At 41.6% G+C, this 19022-nt stretch overlaps 4 protein-coding genes and 1 long non-coding RNA gene across 9 annotated transcripts; 2 read left to right on the forward strand and 3 right to left on the reverse strand.

The window, feature by feature from the left end:
- Positions 1-208: 208 nt before the first annotated feature.
- Positions 209-8054, reverse strand: LOC144215843 (uncharacterized). 2 transcript variants are annotated; one of them, XM_077745015.1, is made up of 4 exons: positions 7172-8054; positions 2864-5646; positions 2628-2662; positions 209-1695 (listed from the first exon to the last, which is right to left on the reverse strand). In XM_077745015.1, the coding sequence occupies exons 2-4, from the start codon at positions 5574-5576 to the stop codon at positions 1684-1686; spliced, it is 2760 nt and encodes a 919-aa protein (XP_077601141.1). In that variant the 5' UTR covers positions 5577-5646; positions 7172-8054; the 3' UTR covers positions 209-1683. The 2 variants fall into 2 exon arrangements, with proteins under 2 accessions (XP_077601141.1, XP_077601142.1); XM_077745016.1 differs by having other exon boundaries at positions 209-1689; positions 7172-8051.
- Positions 551-2043, forward strand: LOC144215844 (uncharacterized). 2 transcript variants are annotated; one of them, XR_013330510.1, is made up of 3 exons: positions 551-1289; positions 1375-1503; positions 1609-2043. It is a non-coding gene; the product is annotated as an uncharacterized LOC144215844 (long non-coding RNA). The 2 variants fall into 2 exon arrangements; XR_013330511.1 differs by having other exon boundaries at positions 551-1186.
- Positions 8055-8471: 417 nt separating the features above from the next.
- On the reverse strand, positions 8472-12383 carry LOC144215988 (phosphopantothenoylcysteine decarboxylase-like). 2 transcript variants are annotated; one of them, XR_013330537.1, is made up of 6 exons: positions 12135-12383; positions 11670-11765; positions 11340-11468; positions 11098-11266; positions 9152-9298; positions 8472-8796 (listed from the first exon to the last, which is right to left on the reverse strand). XR_013330537.1 is itself a non-coding variant. In XM_077745256.1 (5 exons), exons 1-5 carry the CDS (start codon positions 12276-12278, stop codon positions 10944-10946), a joined length of 630 nt encoding a protein of 209 aa, XP_077601382.1. In that variant the 5' UTR covers positions 12279-12382; the 3' UTR covers positions 9664-10943. The 2 variants fall into 2 exon arrangements, 1 of the variants encoding a protein (XP_077601382.1); XM_077745256.1 differs by lacking the exons at positions 8472-8796; positions 9152-9298 and adding an exon at positions 9664-11035 and having other exon boundaries at positions 12135-12382.
- Positions 12384-12423: 40 nt separating this feature from the next.
- Positions 12424-15247, forward strand: LOC144215987 (very-long-chain (3R)-3-hydroxyacyl-CoA dehydratase-like). Its single transcript, XM_077745255.1, has 11 exons — positions 12424-12669; positions 13054-13096; positions 13173-13246; positions 13319-13483; positions 13642-13687; positions 13815-13925; positions 14000-14127; positions 14201-14313; positions 14499-14605; positions 14677-14808; positions 14875-15247. Exons 1-11 carry the CDS (start codon positions 12592-12594, stop codon positions 14949-14951), a joined length of 1074 nt encoding a protein of 357 aa, XP_077601381.1. The 5' UTR covers positions 12424-12591; the 3' UTR covers positions 14952-15247.
- LOC144215986 (integrator complex subunit 14-like) lies at positions 14956-18677 on the reverse strand. 2 transcript variants are annotated; one of them, XM_077745254.1, is made up of 11 exons: positions 18097-18677; positions 17924-18031; positions 17690-17845; positions 17465-17583; positions 17231-17373; positions 17004-17096; positions 16787-16928; positions 16512-16645; positions 16160-16278; positions 15960-16025; positions 14956-15889 (listed from the first exon to the last, which is right to left on the reverse strand). In XM_077745254.1, the coding sequence occupies exons 1-11, from the start codon at positions 18316-18318 to the stop codon at positions 15656-15658; spliced, it is 1536 nt and encodes a 511-aa protein (XP_077601380.1). In that variant the 5' UTR covers positions 18319-18677; the 3' UTR covers positions 14956-15655. The 2 variants fall into 2 exon arrangements, with proteins under 2 accessions (XP_077601380.1, XP_077601379.1); XM_077745253.1 differs by having other exon boundaries at positions 16787-16931; positions 18097-18675.
- Positions 18678-19022: the final 345 nt, after the last annotated feature.

Genomic DNA, 19022 nt, shown 5'->3' on the forward strand with positions numbered 1-19022 from the left:
CTTGGCATAGCTTGGCATAGCTTGGCATAGCTTAGCATAGCTTAATATAGCTTAGCATGGCTTAGCATGGCTTAGCATGGCTTAGCATGGCATTAGCTTAGCATGTCGTAGCTTGGCGTCGTTTGGCGTCGCATAAGCTTAGCATAGCGATCTGTTTGGCCGGGAAAATCGAGCGATTTGAAATCCAGAACAATCAAAATGGTCCTGATGGTGAAACAAGACACATTTTTATTAAAGACAGTGGTATTTAAAGACATTAGAAAATGCACACCTGTGGGAAAAGACAAAGGAGCTCTCGTAATGACTGCTCTACTAGCAACTGTCTAGCTTCAGTAACACTACTTACAGTACATAGAAGTAACATTTTTATTTTAAAAGTTTGGACATGGTCCCCCTTTCATAGCACCTTAAAAGTGATAGACAAGAATATTGAGCAGAAATAATTCTTTACGTGGGCGCATTTAAGATGAGTAAAAATATCTTCTGCTCAAGTTGGGCAAGTTAAATCGAGCTCAAATTGATCATTACGATTAACTAGTGTATTTTTTTGAATTAAGTTCCAGCATTGGTGAGCTTATCTTTGTGTATATACCGATGTGACATTAAAAAAAAAACAATGTCAAACTGGAGCCTAATAGTAGTTGTAATGTGCAAGATATATATGAAAACCACATTAGGCATAGATTTAAATGAGAATCTCCACTCTATTGCCACCTTCCTTCATGAAAATGTTAACTTAATAAATATAATCCTCCTTTAGCTCCAATAGATCAATCAAACTCAAGCTATTGAGTTTGCATTTGTTTTTTTTTTGTGTTGACAGCTTGCATCATCCAGGTCAATGTTTGATCAGTGTTAATCTTTGAAGTTTTTGTGGGGAGATATCCTCCTCTATAATGAGCCATCCTTTTTTATAGTCAATGAACAGCTCCAGATAGTATTTCCACTCGGGCTCGCTGTCATAGCACACCTCAAAAATTGTTTTCAGGGGGTCGGTGTTGGCCTCGTGAATGCGGATCACATCCCCCCTGTACCATACCTCTGACTTGTCGTGCTCTTCGTACAGGTGGCGAATCCTCTTGCCCACTAGGTCCGGATACATGAGACCAGAGGCCCCACGGGCACGTCGAACAGCTGAGCGCAGTACCCAGCGCCGCCTGTGTTCAGCGCTGTGGCAGGCTGACAAGTAGGGGCAGTATTTGATTTTTAGAAGTCTCTTTTTTGGCTTTCGGGAGGCGCCAAGAGGACGCAAAATGTGTCCTGAGCTTCCCGTTCGTCGCCACTTAAAGGTCATGCGACGGTGGCCGCTTTCTCCATCCTCTAGCTTTATGACTATTCCCGAACTGTACTGAGATGTCTTTTGTGACTGGACAGGTTGTGCAGGAAGACAAACTGGCAGGAACCTGGCAGACTCCTCTGGCTCGACATCACTCCCAGTAAAATCCTCAAACGTTAAAGGATGAGTCCAGGAATTGTCGGACAGCGTTTCCTTCACGCTGGGAGGTGAAGTTCCTTCACGTTCGGCTTTGTCGCCCTCGTCTTCAGACAGGCTGCTGTCGAGAAACAGACGTCTGCAGCTGCTTTTTATTCTGCTTTTTGTCTTGACAGTTCTCCTCACTGCATTGTCGTCCTTCGATTGCGAAGAGGCGCCGCTGACGTCTGAGCAGTCCCACATGGCTACGTCTACTCCTGAAACTCCACAATGAATAAGAAATAAGTCAAAACGAGTAATCCTATAGAAAATGTCAATAGATAAATCTAAAGAGAGGGAAAGTTAGTGTTAGTCAATTGTAAACATTACTCATTAAGATGATTGACAATATCGATCCCATGACCATGTCTTGTAGATCAGTAAAAATAAGGCAAAATATGATGTAACATGATAGAAATGATAGATCACTTTTTGTATTAAAGTTTGCCTTGTTTATAGGATCTGTTACTGTCATTGATTTCTGCAAAATTATTTGATTTGTAGCAGACGAAAAGTATGATAGTACTGGAAACATACGTGTCAAAATAAATAAATCACTGGAATATTCTGATTAAGCTAACAAGCCTATTCATTCATTCATTACATTAGCAGTAAAAATTCTATAATTTGCGGCCTGCAAAAAAATTCAATCATTTTCTATAGTTACCTATGTCTTTTTTGGGAATGGATTCAAAGGATATTCTCTTAAAGCCAAAAAATTAAAGTCTGAGCAATCAAACTGCACAAGAACCAACTGATGTGCTGCAAGGGGAAGCAATTGGAAGTTGTTTTTTTAAAAAACACAAAAACATTCCTACCTAACAAGCAGTGGACAAATAGAAGACGAACGGTGCAGAATAAGGAGTGCAGATATATTGAGAAGCTGCCACTGGACACATGCTTATCTTTCAAGGCCAAGATAAGTAACAGAAAGCTAAATGCAATTACTAGATTTTCTGCAGGAAAAAAAAATAGATCCACTCCATGTGAAGCGCTACCAGAGCAGGGACAGGACATTTGGATTAAGCATATTAGAAGAATGTGAGGGGAAAGGAAACAAGACTGTTAGGGAAAGGAAACTTTTCGACCCTGTACTTTGCTAACATTTTGGTGAAAGGAAAAACCCCAGTCTGAGATTAAGTGACAAATAAAATACCTGCATAGTCTTTTGGACATCAGGTGACGTTGATTCTGTAAAAAATAAATGCATTTTATTTGGAATCTGGATGGCTCCTGGTGGCGAATCAGAAACGTGTGAAACCTTTTGATATCTAACACGTGGGAATAAGTAGAACCAAGTCCTGAAATAGTTAGGGTTTTAAAAAACATATATATATCTGTAACTAACTTTTTCATTGGCTGATGAGATCCAAATAAATTTAGGTCACTCACCTAGGTGCTTGCAGACACTGGAGTAATAAAAGAGGTTGAGCACATCGGTGTAGACGTCAGGCAGATGTTTGAGCGACATGAGTCTCCCGAGGCGGGACGAGCAGGGCTTGTGGAGCTGGGTGAGGATCTTCTCCTCGGAGAGGGTCGTGGGCCGCAGTTCCACTTTGTGTTCTTGCAAGACTTGGTCAACATATGCACCGGGCACAATGGGAAATAGGATTTCTTTGACTACCAGCATGGGGAGGAACACCGCCCCAGTTCTCATGACGTGAGGAAAAGGGCAACGCTCATGGACGATGTACTCTCGGAGTCGATCCTGCACCTCGTGAAGAGCAAAGCTGATCTCTTCATTGAACCACTTGTGCCTGGCTTTCATCCCCAACAAGCACGATACTTTCTGGGCTTTGTTGGAGGCGGGTTCTTTAAGTCCCAGTTGAGAACGCCAGCTACTGAGTTGCTGCTCTGAGGTGCTAAATACACATTTGGCTACTTGCTTTAAGAGGGTGCGATGTAGCTCTAAGAAACGCTTGCGAATAGGATTCTCTCTGGTAAGTGACAATTTCAGTTGCGGTGTTGCCGACACAGGAGGGAAGCGCTTCATGGCAGGGAGCTGCAAATTGTCGTCCGAGTTCAATTTTAGAAACTCAGGCGCAAGGCTGTTGAGAACTAAGTTGGGTTTAACTGATTGAAGTGGACTGACGGCTTTGGATTCATTGGTCAACTGTGGCGTCATTGGAGTACCAACAGAAGGTGCGCTCGGCGGTTCGATCGCAAGCGACGGATCGTTGTCTTCAAGTGAGGAAGTTTTACATTCAAGTCCCTCGTGTGTGTGTATCTGGACCACCAGCATGGGCTGGGCGCCTGACAAGATCACGTCTTCGGCTTGGGGTTTGTTTTCATCCTGTATTACGCCATTAGGAGAATTTTCGCTAGCGTCGCAAGTGTCAGATTTATCTGTTTTTTCCACTTTAATCTTTGCGGCTTCAGTCAGTTGTACTTCAGGCATCTGCGGACAGACGTGAGCGGGTGTTCCAGCAGGATCAGGTTTGATTTCTCTGAGGGGTGTTGTGGGTTTGACCAGCCGGTGAGCATCTTTCTGAGGTTCTTCACCCGGGAGTAAAAATCTAGATGTTTCTACACTTTGCTGGACAGGTGCCAGACTAAAGACACTGTCAATAACTGGCATTTCAGGGGAACTTGATTGATTTTGTATCAGGAGCTCGTCCATTTCTAGCTTTTTCTGCCGTTTCATCAATTCAGTTTCACACAAATCTATGGGCTCTTCTTTGATGCGTCTCTTCAGGCCACCTTTAAGAACGGAGTTTGGAGAGGAATGTGTAAATCTATTGTGCTTATTACCCGTTACAATGACTGTTTGAGAATTAGGCCTATGAGATGACGTTGAGCAGAAGAGGTCTGGACCTATTTTGAGGGAATGGGGAAGTCGCATCTCTCTGGAAATGGTAAAGTCTTTGAGACATGAAACCTGATCTTCATATTGCTCTTTGGCCAAGGCAGAAGGTGAAAGGACAGATTCATCCATCTGATGATGAAGTCGACTGCTGATCGATGGATACAGTTTGCTCATTTCATTGGGGGAAGGCAACATAAATGGGCTAGCGTGCCGCGTCGGACTGATAGAGTCCATATGTTGCGTAGAATGGCAAGTTTCCAGTGGTCCGACAAGATGGTCGATGTTGCTCCTCTGAAGACAGGCTGCCTGGGGAGACAAATGTTGACCTGATGGAGAAAAAGTCACTCTATGTGAAGGCAGGCCAGGCTGAATGGGTGACCTTTCTACATTTTGAACTGGACTTAAATGAAATCTAGGATGTGCATAACATGGATAGTCAAAGCCCTGCACAAATGAGTGGCTGGCTTGTGTTTCGGCACTATGCAAAAATAAAGGAATTTCACAATTTAGTGCTCGATGTAACGCATAATGCTCTCTAGGAATTGGGATTGGGCTTTTTCGAAAAACAGGGACATCCTCTCGCTGTTTACTACTAATATCACGACAATATGTTCTGTTTTCCACCTCCATATTGCCTCGCGGGTAGTAAAACATTGAGTGCTTTGTTGGATGGCCATATTTGGACATGGGTAAACATTCTTGATAAAGCTCTGAGGTCATATGCTCATGGTTTGTATGAGAAGGGGGGAGGCCTGCATAGCCTCCGGGGGAAGACTGTAAATGTCTTCTCTGCTCACTTAAAGTTAGCATGGAGAGAGGAGACAGAGAGGAAAAGCCACTGTAGTTTGCTTCCATTTGAGCAGGTCTTCCCCTGCTCATATTTTCTACACTAGTCTTCTTGACCTCTTCCTCGCCAGGCTCAAAATCAGCAATGTCTGCCGCCTGTCCTCTGTGTTCCACAGTGTAGCGATGTCCCATCATGCACCCCAGACTACGGTAACAGGGGTTATGTCCATATACAGCTTTTGGAATAGCTATGTGAACAGGATTCTCAAATTCCCCAGATGAATTGTCGCTGGTGGTTTCTGCGCCCGATGCGCGAGTCGTGGGACTTCTCGCGTCCCGAAGCGAAGTGCTGGGGTTAGTCCAAGGTGATGTAAACTCTCCTGCGTCCTTTGCTTGGGTGTGGTAGGAAAAATAGGGCCCGCCGTAGTGAAGCACCGGTTTTGCAATAAACCCAGACATGTCTGAAGGACTTGACGTTCCAGAAAAGACCACGCTTTCGTCAAATAATGGCATCTTGGCTCAAAATTGCTCATTGAGCTTCAACTGTTTGGTCCGCTTATCAGGCTGTGATGTGACTCCAGACCTAAGGAAATAAAACAAGTGTAAGCACACTTAATGGAGGTGATCTGATTTGTAATGTGCATGCAAACACACTAATACAGAATCTAGAGCAGGGTTGGGCAAACAATTCCACAAGGGGCCGAAGTAGGTGTGGCTTTTTGTTCCAACCAATCAAAGACATATTTTCTCCAATCTGGTGTCCGACAAGTGAATCAGTGGATTGCTGGCAGGTGCTTCTTGTTTATGCGTAAAGCTGATTGGTGAAAATGTCTGTGCTTGATTGGTTTGGACAAAAAAAACCTGCACCCACACCACCCTAAGAACCTGTTTGCCCACATGAATGAACATTCAAACGTTGGCTCACAGCCCTCCCACTTCAAATGAAATGGACGTTAATCACCGACAATGGCAACCAATGAGTTTAGAAATAGATTTTGCCCTTTCATGCATGATGTATGCCTTTTTAAACCCTGACGAGGGCACTCATTTATCTCGTCAGCTGCTTAACTAACGTACAATCATTCACCCCTCCTTGTCAAAATGTAGTGGACGTCTAGTGCCGTCAATGGCATGGACAGTCTTGCCAGTTTAAATGAATTGGATGTCTTATGGACTGTCTTATGCAATGATTTTAATACTATGAGGTTAAAAAACATTAACTTAGGTGTATATATCAGTGGTTTTTTTACTTTGATTTATTTAATAAGGGACAGCACATAATAATGAACATATTTATACTCATGTTAGGGAGCATATTGTATATGTAAATATGTAAAATTGTAGCCAAGGGCTGATTTCCATCTTTAGTCCCTTGTGTAGGTTGAATATAACACACACACACACAGCACAATGTGTGTGTCTAGTATGTTATCTTATGTGCTCACCCATGTGTCACAGGGTTTCATTCATTTAATTTCATTTAGTTTTTAAAAACATTGAAGTATTATAAAAAATGGGGGGAAAAAACAATCATTAATCATAAAAAAATCTATAGTTTTCACAATAGCATATTTTAAGTTGCTGGTTTTGCTACTTTATGTAAATTAAAGTTAGGCACACATTTTCGCAAAAAAAATACATTTCCAGCACACCAATCCTTTCCTTTTCAGGAAGAAGCAATCATTATCTTGCCATCCTGTTGCCAAAATATTGAGACTGTGGCTCTTTTTCTAGTGCGTGTGTTTCCGGTGATAAAACGGCAACAACAGGGGAAAGAAAGCGATCGTAAAATTGTATGAAGAAACAAAATATTGGATTGTCATGTTATGACACGATTCATTGCGACGTGTCATTAGACATTTTGACTGTCGGCAGGAAACCAGTTGAACATCTTCGATAGGTGGGGAATTTAACACGTTAACACGCCAGAGTGGAGGATTGCATGCTTGAAACAACTTCAAATCGTCTCATCCTAATTGTCCGGAAAGTAGAGTCCTAAACGTGCATTAAATAGACAAAAACTTAATTTCATACATTTATTTTTTCACTCCATCCAACTGTCATGATGAGCTAAACAACAACGAAAGTGTGTGAAGTGTGTCTTTTACCTCGCTGTGATGTCACGCGGCACTTTCGACAAAAATAAGCGTGAACTGTGGAGGAAGAAAAAGTCCAAAATGGGAAAGTTATCGTTTGTCCGCAGAAAAGCCCCGGAAAATCCTTTTGGTTACAGATGGCTGAGGTGTAAAAATGAAAGGTGCCCAGGGTTTGTTGTTGAGTTCGGGGTCTGCCCAGGGTGACTTTACCGAACTCCGCGGATGTGCGTCCACGCGCTTTTGGGGAGGGAAGACTTGAATTGAGAATTCGGCAGAGACAAAAAAGGAAGGTGGGGGCAACAAGAAGGCATGCTGTGATCAATAGGCGGAGTTTAGGCTTTAAGCACGTGATCGAACAACTTTGCTTCTCATTGGAGGAATTGCTCATGGAGAACATTTACTAACTCATTGATTTAACCTCTTTTGAACCAATTCACGTAGGCCCTGATCCTAATCTAAATTATGTTCATACTGCGGGTCAATTCGGATTTCCACCCTAATATATGTCAAAAGACAGCCCGGCGGACAAGTTGTTAGCCGATGGGAGGGCAAACCGGTCCTCGAGGGCGCCTTTGGGTGCAGGTTTTTGTTTCAGCTGATCCAGGAAAGAGATTTTAAGCAATTACATTTCTGTGGAAAACAAGAAGAACCTGACTATTTTTTTCTTTTGTGTCTTTGATTGTTTGGAACAAAACCCACACTATTATTGCGTCTGCCTCGTAGTTCTGGGGTCGAGTTCGATACCAGGAGTTTAAGAAGGGAGATCTAAATAAAAAAAAATTAAAAAAAATCTTCTAGCAGGTTTGCTTATTGAAATCTCATATCAATCGAATGTTTGAGATTAGACATGTCCTCCTCCCAGCATTCCCAACCTAAGCAAGAATATCACGTCCCCATACGTCAAGGTTTTAGATAACTGAGGCTCATCGGAAGGAGAGCTGTATGAGGAGGCCTATGACAAAGGGCAGATTTAGAAAAAAAATGGCTCGAATGACATCTTATGATGAGTAAAAACAATGTGCAGAATTCTCTTTGGTTTTGAATATTAGATACAGAAAAAACATCCAATGTTGAAACTTTGATCATTTTGTCTCTTTATAGAAATAGTTTATTCTCTATTGCCTTTTGTCCTTTTAAGACTGATACTTATTCCAAAGCTTCTATTGTGTTGATAAGTGCAGAAGGTCCTGTATTGTTTGCCTGTAATTTTAAGACATTTCATTCAGGTTATAATAGCCAAATGTTCCCTTAAAGTTGTTTTAACTGAAAACACCACTTTTTTTTTTGAGAAAATAATTTTCTGTTGTACTCAAATGTGCCATCCAACCACACTTGGTACTTTTGCCCACCAAAAAATGAATATCCATCATTTGACATGCACCACCATTCGTTTTTTTTAACTTTCAGAATGAGCTCACCCGGCACCTGGCTTGCATCATTCGGGCTCGTATTCATCTACCAGTCGGACCTTCATTTATGAGCCCCCAAAGGAGCACCACGGTTTGGTCTCGGCACGTCCCCGTCTCCCGCAGGTGAAACGCTGAGGCTGAGGAGGGGGGCCATCGACCGAGGAGAAGACAGCGGGGGCTTTTCTCGAGGGGAGCAGCCCCGTGCTTCCCATTGCCATGGTAACGGAGCTTAAGAACAAGCAACAGGAAGAATCATGGAAGTAAGTGAAAATTGGAATTTTAAAGCTTCATGGCTTTGTGTCAAAGATCTCTCAGGAAGGGGTCAACTCTCCATTGACCTCTTCCCTTTCCCCTGTCAATGTGAGTGAATCATTAAACAGCAACAGCATTTTATTTTGAAATTGGAAAAGATCCAAAGTAGTAACCTTCCTTCATTCAGAGAATATTGCAAAAGCAGAACTGCGACAAAAATGTTGTTCTCGTAGTGGAATTGGAAGTTTTGTGGGAATCTATTCAACAAATGGTGTTTTAGCTCCAATTAGCTAATAATATAATACTAATTGCAAAGTATATTTGCACCAACCGTGTCTATGGTTGGAAGAATCTTGTGTGACGCACTGAAGAACAGCATGCGCTCTCTCAGGAAATCACGTGTGTTGAGAGGGTGCTGCACAATCCCCACAAGAACATATGAGCCCAGCTTGTGTTGGAGTTGCATCAGAAAACACACCTGGTCATGAGCAAAATATTGACATGGACAATCAACTGACAAATATAATGAAGGAAAAGAGGAATGCTTAAAAATATGTCCATGTATAGTAAGACCTTTTTCTTGCAAAAATGACCATATATAGTACGTTTTTTTTCTTGCAAAAATGACCATGTATAGTAAGGCTTTTTTTTTTCTTTAAAAAAAAAAACGATTGGTTAAAGCAACAGTCTTGTCGACGCCTGATTGTGACGATCTTGAGGTAAATTTGTGACCCTGGAAACAAATAATGGCTGAAATGTGATTCGTTAAATGCTTCAATATGAAAACACACATTTGGAAGCAGTGCAACCAGGGGGGGGGGGGGCAATGAAAGGAAGCTAACAGACAATTTGGAATTATTTAATAAGTATTGATGGACAAAATATAATATATGATTCAGATATTTCTTAAGCCAGCAGAGAAGGCCTTGAAGGCCCTGACAGCACACCACTGGAGTTAAGTTGTACTAGTTCCACTAATCCACTTAAAATGTTTGTAGCACATGATTTCAGACCTTTTAGGCATCTGCTGTTATCAAAAATATGGCTTTGTAGTTGGCTGATTAAACACAAACTTTTAGTCATTATAGCATGTCAAGATATTTTCTTTTGAGTATAAAGAACATTCTGTTGTTTGCACAATATTGAAACGCCTCCAGATTGTTTTATCACACAGATCAGAATTTCTTTTTCATTTGTGACGAGCATAGCAAACTAAATTTCTCTAGTTTTGTGATAGCTACAAAAACGGTCTTGTTTGGGAATTAACGCTAATTTTGCAGTTTGAATAACGATGATCTAAAAAAGAATGTCTGTGTAATGCAAGTTAAAAGTACTTTGTTCATTGCACCCCAAAAAAACACAGATAGGGTTACGCTAAAATTAAAATGTACATTGTATTGAAGTCAGCAAGACATGAGCTAACTCAAAGCTATTCTTTAGCAGTAGCTGTGGATTCAACATTCCAAGTGTGTTAACACTTCATACAAGTGTCCTGACTTCTCTGCATTATTTCCAACCCGCACTATTTGCATAACACTAGATTTACAGCAGACAATGCTACTGTTTCCTCGGGAGCATAATTTAAATATTTTCAGGGCATTAAATCAATCATTGTAGAATTTTTTTGCCTGGTGTGGCAGATATTTTCGCTTGACCTCAGCAGGCTTCATCAAATCATTCACCCCGATGAGATAGAAGAATCACAGGCTGAGAATGGGTGTGGAAATTCAATTGTTAAAAGGCATGCTTAACTGCCTAATATTCTTGAAGTACTTTGTGTTGGTGCAATATTTTTATGCATTTTTTTTTCAATTCAGAAAATTGACAGAGGATCTTTGTTGTGTTGTGGCCAACAGAAGAAAAAAGATTACCTTGAAATGTGCGAGTCTTCCCTGTACTTTTGTCCATTTCAGCGAAAAACTGTGACTCAGACAACATACCTGTTTGGTTAAATATTTGCTATTCAAGATGTGCCTTAAAAATAGGCTGGCCAGAGATTCAGGTTGGACTTCATTGCTTCATTTTAGTTAGCTTGCCCACATATTGACATTGTTTTGGGGCACGGGAGCGAATAAACAAAACAAAATATTGTCCAAAAAAGGTAAAAATGCTATCTCCTGTTGTCATGTTCTTGGTGGGGAAGGCTGACTGGTTTGTCGACGATACTGATCTATAACACCGATGATAGTCGACACTTCTGCCATGGCACCTTTGCCTACAACACATTACATTTTCCCTAATATCTTGTGTTTTTGATATTATGTAGCGTTTCCATACCTTTGTCTCCACACACCAGCTTCTTTGCAATGCAGGGGATTTCCACATAGTCAAACTCCTTTAGCCTTTGAATTTGCTGGGCTGTGATGGGATGCTGCCACATAGCAGTGTTCATAGCGGGGCAGAAGAGAAGAGGGCGACTGTTATCCCAAGCCCTCACCACACACGTCTGCCAACGACAAACACGGTCTCATTTACACTTCGTCCGGCAAAAAATACCTCGGAACATTGAGTATTCATACCAGCAGATTATCACATATGCCACTGGAGAGCTTTCCAAGCGTGTTTGCATCTAAGGGGGCAATGACGAATAGGTCCGCCCAGCGTCTGAGTTCAATGTGCAGCACCGGGTCAGATCTCTGACTCCACATCTGAAACGAAAATAGAATGGACGTGGACATGGGTTGCAACCAAGGGAAGAGTGAAACATTGTATAACTGTTTTTTTTCTGTATCTGCATTGCCCCCTTCCTGCTACTGTCACAATGAAATACGGGATGAATTAAGTAATCCAATCCAATGATATCTGATCACAAATCCCAAAACAGCTTCCACCTTACTCCAAACACGTACCTCCCATTCATCTTTGTCACTGTAAACTTTCGCTGGCACCTCTTCGGGGTTATAGAAGTGCTGAGCATGCTCAGTTGTGACCACTCTTACATCCACCTGAAATAGAAATAAAATCCAAAACAATACACTTAATGCCTGAAATTGAGAACAAAAGATGACCAATTCAATTGAAAGGGAGGAGGTGGCAGTTAATGCTAATCTTTTACCGCCAGGCGGCACAAGACATCCAATCCCATGTTAAAAAAATATGGGAGCAAAATAGAGTTCAAGTGTTTTTGATGTGTTTGCCAGGTCTTCAGTGACGGTGCACATAAAAATGTTTTTAATTGAACGGGCTGCTTTATGCTGCCGAGACCCATTCATTAGTAGTAATTATCAGTCATGGGAATTTACTAGTTCACGTTAATTGATTTAATATATTATCACCAGTGTGCTCCAGGAAACAGGCATATTTTTAAAGCTCACCCCAGGTAGCAGCAGAAGTTCAGAGACTAAATTAGGAAGTTTGAGAGCAGCTACACTCCCAGTCACTCCAACAAGAACACAAAATGTTTCAGTTGACTTCACCCATTCGCTTCGAGGATGACAAACATCTTCATCCGCCTGCATGGTGGGCGTTTTATCAAGGAAAACGACCGTTTCTTCTATAGATCTGTTCCTCTATCTTTCCAAACATTTCAACTTCCGCAAATAAATCCCACTCGCCAACCGGAATCGACAATAACCAAAAAAACCAATCAGAGAACAGGACGTAGGATTGCGTCATTCTGACGAGCCCGTGCACGTCCCTTGATGACATCACGAGAGCGTTCCCGTTTGCGGAATGCACTGACGGATTGCTAAACGGTTAGCATGAGTGAGGGAATTGATCAATACTTTGTATGGTTTTAAAACTACTAATTTGACTGGCATAAAAACAACTATGGCATTGACTCCACTTGTTTACTGGGCTCAACGCCACGAAGAAATCTACCTTCGGGTGGAGTTGACTGACGCTGAGGTGAGCTTTTTATTTCCCACTCACTGGCTATAATTATAGAAACTAAGTCATAACCACTAAGTATAGATCCTATTGTTTTGGGAACAATTATTTGTCTTCTCATTATGTTTAGTTAGATGATATAATTATTAGTAATTAGATTTAGACTCCTTACCTAATTACCTGCCATTGACAGTGAGCGACGTCCAATCTAATTGGACTGGCAGGTTGGCAGCGATCGTTCCAGCCTGCAAAAGACAAAAAATTAGACGGCAGCCAATTAATGAAGCAAAAATATTTCTGATAATTTTGTAGCACATTAATGCAAATATAGTTATTGTACCTCAACATTTGAAAAAAATATTCCCTTACGGCTCAACCTGCACCTTTTTTTCCTTCCTGCAGGATATCAAAGTCTACATTGATGACAACATGCTATTTTTTCAAGGTGACATTTTTTTTCCTGATTGCGTGTGTGTGTTTATGATCATCTTGTCTTGCAATTGCTTATTCTATGTGTGCAGCCGTGGGTTATGGTGCTAAGGGTCAACATTTGTACGAGTTTACCTTGGAATTGTTTTCACCCGTAAAAACAAAGGTAATGGATGTATATATAGTATTACTTTATGTACATGTCCTTATTTCATGCGCCTGAATAACTTGCATGCAGGTGGCTAACAAGTCCACTCAACGGCAAGTGAGCATCACCATTCAAAAAATGGAGCAAGGCTGGTGGGAAAGGTTGACCAAACCAGAGCGAAAACCACTCTTTTTGGCTCCCGACTTTGACCGCTGGATGGACGAATCGGATGCCGAGTTAGAAATCAGGCAGAAGGTTTGTACGGTCGTTTTGCTTTTGAGCTAATGCATAATCAATATCTTAATTTCGTTTTGTGGTCTTTTCTTGAATTTTGATCTTTTTGGGGAGAACTTGATCAATTAAGTTGAAATTCAACTCTTTTAAATGGCACTCATGTCTTCTACTTTGCAAAGGAGGAGAAAAAAAGACGGCGGAGAGTTTCGCGGCGTTATGATGAAGGTAAGTTCTGCCAATTATAATGAAACACAAGTTTCTTTCAATTAACCCATGGCGCAAATTTGAACAAACGATAAGATATACGCACGTAAAGGGAAGTCATTCAAAAAAAGCTGTTTTTGTGTTACAGACTTCATCAGTCTGAAAACAGCGTTTTTGTTTGCGTACAATTTGGTTCAATTTCTTGGCTACTCATGGATCTTCGTCAACATGACAATCCGTCTCCTCATGTTCGGTCAAGGCGAGTATTGGAGCGTGCGAGTGCTTTTTCACCTCAAGCGACGACTACGCTAACGTCCGTGCGTTGACTTTCAGATTCTGTCTACGACACGTTTCACACCATATCTGGCGTCATGTTCTTCTGCCAGATTTTGGCAAGTATCGAAGTTCTCAACGCGGCTTTCGGTGTGGTCCGGACGGGTGTGATCCCTACACTTATACAGGTTGGCAAGAAAATGTGGCACGTGTGTAGTTAAATGTTATACTTTAATGTAATGTAACATTTTCTCTATACAGTTGTTTGGAAGGAATTTCATCCTCTTCATCATTTTTGGTTGCTTGGAAGAAATGCAGAATAAGCCGGTGGTTTTCTTTGTTTTCTATCTGTGGAGCGCCATTGAAATATTTAGGTAGGCCATACTCTGGTTTCACTGGGTTTAAGGGGAGTCTTTGTAGGCATTTTCTCATAATATTTAGTAGCAATAAATCACTGTTTTCAGACATTAATGTTTATGTAAAGCATATTTGCTTGTCTTTCTGCTTTCAATCGCATTAACAATTTTGAGCCATAGCTTTAATGAGACTTTTGTTGCAGGTATCCATTCTACATGCTGGGCTGCTTCAACACAGAGTGGAAAACCCTGACATGGCTTCGATACTCTCTTTGGATACCCCTCTACCCATTAGGGGCTCTCGCCGAGGGTATGTTTATGTTCACCCACCCGATAGCCGATTAACGACAAAAGACAAATATGAATGTCGCCACTCCGCAGCTGTTGCTGTGATGCAGGCCATCCCCATTTTTGACAAAACCAACCTGTTCAGCATTCCTCTACCCGAGGCCTTCGGCACATCTTTGAACTTCTCCTACGTTTTGCGCGTCCATCTTGCTCTCATGGTCTTAGGTAAGCGTGAAGCCAACTCTTAAAATTGTAATACAAATAAATTGTCTTGTTCTTTGTTTCTTTAAGGACTTTGGATCAATTTCCGTCATCTCTACAAGCAAAGGCAGAAACGATTCAGGACCAAGAAGAGGAAGTCTCAGTGAAGAATTACCTTGCCACTTTTTTTATTGCCTATAAATAATTTTCTTGAGACAGTTTGGTTTTATAGGCACCTTTCATTGTCTACTAAACGTCCGTCCTGCTGTTGATTTGCAAAGTTTGCTTGTGGGTTTTATAATGACTTTCACAGTTTTACTACATATCTGCTTGCTTAATATAAAGTAAGAAAAGTGAAAACATGTCTCTCAAATTTTACACAATACTTTTTAAAAATGGTTCCAGTGCTTAAATGATTCCTGAACTGAATAATGATACAAATAAACATTACATTTACAGCCTACGTTGGTTTTTATATGGTCTGTTTATCAGAAGTTGCTTCGGAACCAATACCAAATTGTTTTGGAATAATAATCAATTTATTATCAAAATCGATGGGTGCAGCTTATTGTCCTTAAATCCCCAAATTAGATTAATGCTTATGCATGTTTTTCCTGTGCTTGCGTGAAGTTTTTTTTGGTATTCCTGTTTCCTCCCCAAAACATGCATGGCTACCATACCAAAATTTGATGCTGATGTGTATTTGAATTAAAACGCATTGTTGCTCAAATGACAGTTATTTGTAATTTGACACATTCTACTAATAAGAAGTATAAAAACACTTTTTTTTACAAGAGGAAAAATGTTTTTAAGAGCAAACCTTTTTCCCTGAATTGTCCGCAGTGCATTTTCTGACCAAGTTAGAGAAGCCTCAATTTGAGAAGTCTGTGTGCATGGGAACAATGTTGTGGTCAAAGGCCGCATATTGGGAATCACCAGTGCTGGCCAGCTTGAGCTGCTGTGCCGCGTGCGAGAGCTGGAAGGCGGCGTCGGGGTGGGACGAGTCTGGCAGCATGGTGCATTCCCGCTCCAGCAGCTCAGCCACTCCCTTGAGGAGGTCCCAAAATCCAAACGCTAAGGCGGCCTTGCGGAGACGGTTCAGCTCCTGGGAGAATTCAACAAATAATTGGTAAACAGACAGATAGAGATACTTTGCAGTGCATCTTATTTTTTACCTTGTAGAAGGTTTGTGTTTTATCAGGTAGTTTTCTTGCATTCCTCAGAATCTTTTGCACATCAGTCTGAAATGCATAAAAAGTGGGCTTTAAATATGTTCCCTTAAACGAGTGAAATACATAACAACTGCATTTAAATACAAGATCAAATGGAAAAATTGAACATTTCTTTTACTGGAAAAAAATTGGGTATACTTCACCTGTAGTCCGCTTGCTTTAATCCACACGGTGACATTCTGCGCATAGCTTCTTTTGACGGGCGGCTGCACAGGGAAAGGACTTTTACTGTCGTCCTCTCCGTAAGGATTTTCTAGAGCTTCTAAAATGCACAAAAAAGAGACAGGAAAAGTTGTTTTTCAATATGAAGGTTGAATCTAGCAGCCAACTAATTTGACATTGATCGAGTGACAATATTATGTTCACGTAGAGATAGACTTTTGTCCTTGAGAAAAAGTGCTCAAGGTAAACGTGAACATTAACAATGCTTCAAATAGGGAGTATGAGATCAATTTCCACTGAAAACAAAAATATTGTTGCCATTTTTTTTTATACCTGAGATGGGTCCCAAATGAGTGATTTTTCCCAGCCAAGGCAGAGGCTCAGTACTGGGTTCGAAGAGTGACATCATCAGATTGGATTTTTTCTTGCTGTCTGCTTGAGAGTACAACATGCCAAACCATTCGGGCCTAGGAAAAGCAGACCGGATTCAACCACTCATCATCCTCCACATCCCTCCTTTGTTGTTTTCCAACTGTAATACCTAATAGCAAGAATGTGACAAAAAGTACATTTAGTCGTGATTTACTTTGACATTTTTGGACTCTTACCCTAACTGGACAAGGGCCACCATGCCCTCCACTTTTAGGCTGCCATGCAAGAGCACACAGAAGTTTGGACTTTTCCCTGCCATTTGACTGGCAGACACTTCCTCTTCCAACTCATCTGCAGCGCCTGTGCCAACGTCATCAACTTCTGAAACAAAATGCATTGTTTAAAACCTCTCACTCTGCTATTTTAAGCATACACACGGGAAAGTGTGCACACCTTTGTTGACAGCAATAGGCAGGACCAGGTGTCTCGATATGACAGGAGGACTGGATATGTCAGCTATTTCAATAAAACCCACAATTTCCAGATCTGCAAGAAAAAGAACAAGGTGCCTTTTTATATATTTTTTGGTAGGAATTTATTATAATGCACGTTTCGATAACCACATTCCCCACTAAAAGCAAATATTGAAATCTAATATCCTGTTAGAGCAGCAAATGTACCTGCGTTGACATTTCGGGCAAGCGGTTCCACCTCCTCATCCACCACCACAGGTTCGGGTCGAGGGAACACCTGTACGTCTGCGGACAAGTTGCCACAATGCAAAACCGCATGGAAGGGAGAGTATGCCCTGTCAATTAATCTTCTGGAGAAACAAAATAAAACAGAACTCAAATGTCATCCTGTAAATAGGCCAGTGCATTACTCCCAAATCCTTAAACAGAAAGCAGACATACCCAAACATGGCCTGCACACCCTGCATGCAGAGAGGGCCTTCCACAGTAAAGACCTGACCATCACCTCCACTGAGAGTAAGAAGCTCCTCCCATTTATCCAAAGCACCAGTCGTCTGTAACTGGAATTCATGACAAATAATACGATTACAACTCATGTATATCCTCAACTTAGATAAATCGATGTAGCACTGTACTTTATGAGAATGGAGGCATTCAATTCAATACCTCATCTGTGTTGGCCACACACATGATGAACATTTTGGTGGGGAAAGGGAAGGGCAAAGGGAACTTTTTATCGTCCCCGCGGTGTTTCAACGATTGCAGTGAATGTCGCAAGGAGCCTTTTCCAATGCCGAGAGAGCCGTCGGTCACCAGCACCACCTTAAGGACACAATAGGGAATCAGATCAACAAAAAGCTAGAGGATCAAATCCACGCCTATTATACTGTCATATCCCACCTGGCATGGACAAGCACTGCCCCACTCTTGCTGCACAACGTTGCTGACCCCATTCAAGGCGGACTCCACGCAGGTCTTGTCATAATCCTCCAGGTTGCTGAGGGCGTCCTGCACGTCAGGAAATCGAATTCATACTCACAGAAGACCCCGTGGTGAACGCGTTTGGGTCGTACCTGTAAAGCGTTATAATCCCTGGTGAAGGGTACCAAGAGTTCCCATAGGGACGAGAAAGCCATGAGCGCAGTGAACTCCAAACGATAGTTGGAAGCCATGTGCTCGAATAACATATTCAGGCCGTGCACGGCCAAGTTCTTCCTCTGGAACTCTTCGCTGATGTCCTGCGAAACCGGTCTCGTCATGGACAAAGACGCGTCCATTAACACCACTGTAGGCATGATTTGCTGTTAATGGAGGAGTCGGCGAGGAATGGATGGCGAGAAGATCGAAAGTAAACAACGGAACTTGGCTACATAGACGCTAGGCTCCATCTCGGGAGATTGGCATGACTAGCGCATCCATCTCTTCAAAAGGGAATCATCATCGTCCTAAAACGTGTTTTTTGTTTTGTTTTGTAAACCCGTTTAGTAGGATATCATCTGAACTGGTGCCGAGCTGTTTGTTTTACACCTTTGGTAGTATTTGTCAGTACGACATCTTATATGGGCGGACCGTCTGATTTACGCATGCGTAGATGCCCGTCCTTTATGTTGACGTATGCACTTCCTATTGTGTCCGGCTTGGTAACAAATTAAGACAATCGTTCCTTAATCATTCTATCACGAGTTACTAAATGTTTTAAAATAGAACTGTGTGCAACAATATAAAAGAGTTATATGTTAAATGTTTTAAATTTAAAATTAATTTTAGTTCTTAATGACTGTAAAATTTTGGAATGATCTTACCTATCATATCAGGAAATTAAAATTGTAATATATTTATCATTATGTATCAATAGTTGAGTATCAGGGTGGGCCGGGGGAGCGAGTGGTCCTCATAGCTCTGGGATCCTGGGTTCCAATCCAGGTCATGTCCATCTGTGTGGAGTTTGCATGTTCTACCAGGCCTGCGTGGGTTTCCTCCGGGTACTCCGGTTTCCTCC

This window comes from Stigmatopora nigra, chromosome 22, assembly GCF_051989575.1.
Source record: "Stigmatopora nigra isolate UIUO_SnigA chromosome 22, RoL_Snig_1.1, whole genome shotgun sequence".
Classification (NCBI taxonomy): domain Eukaryota; kingdom Metazoa; phylum Chordata; class Actinopteri; order Syngnathiformes; family Syngnathidae; genus Stigmatopora; species Stigmatopora nigra.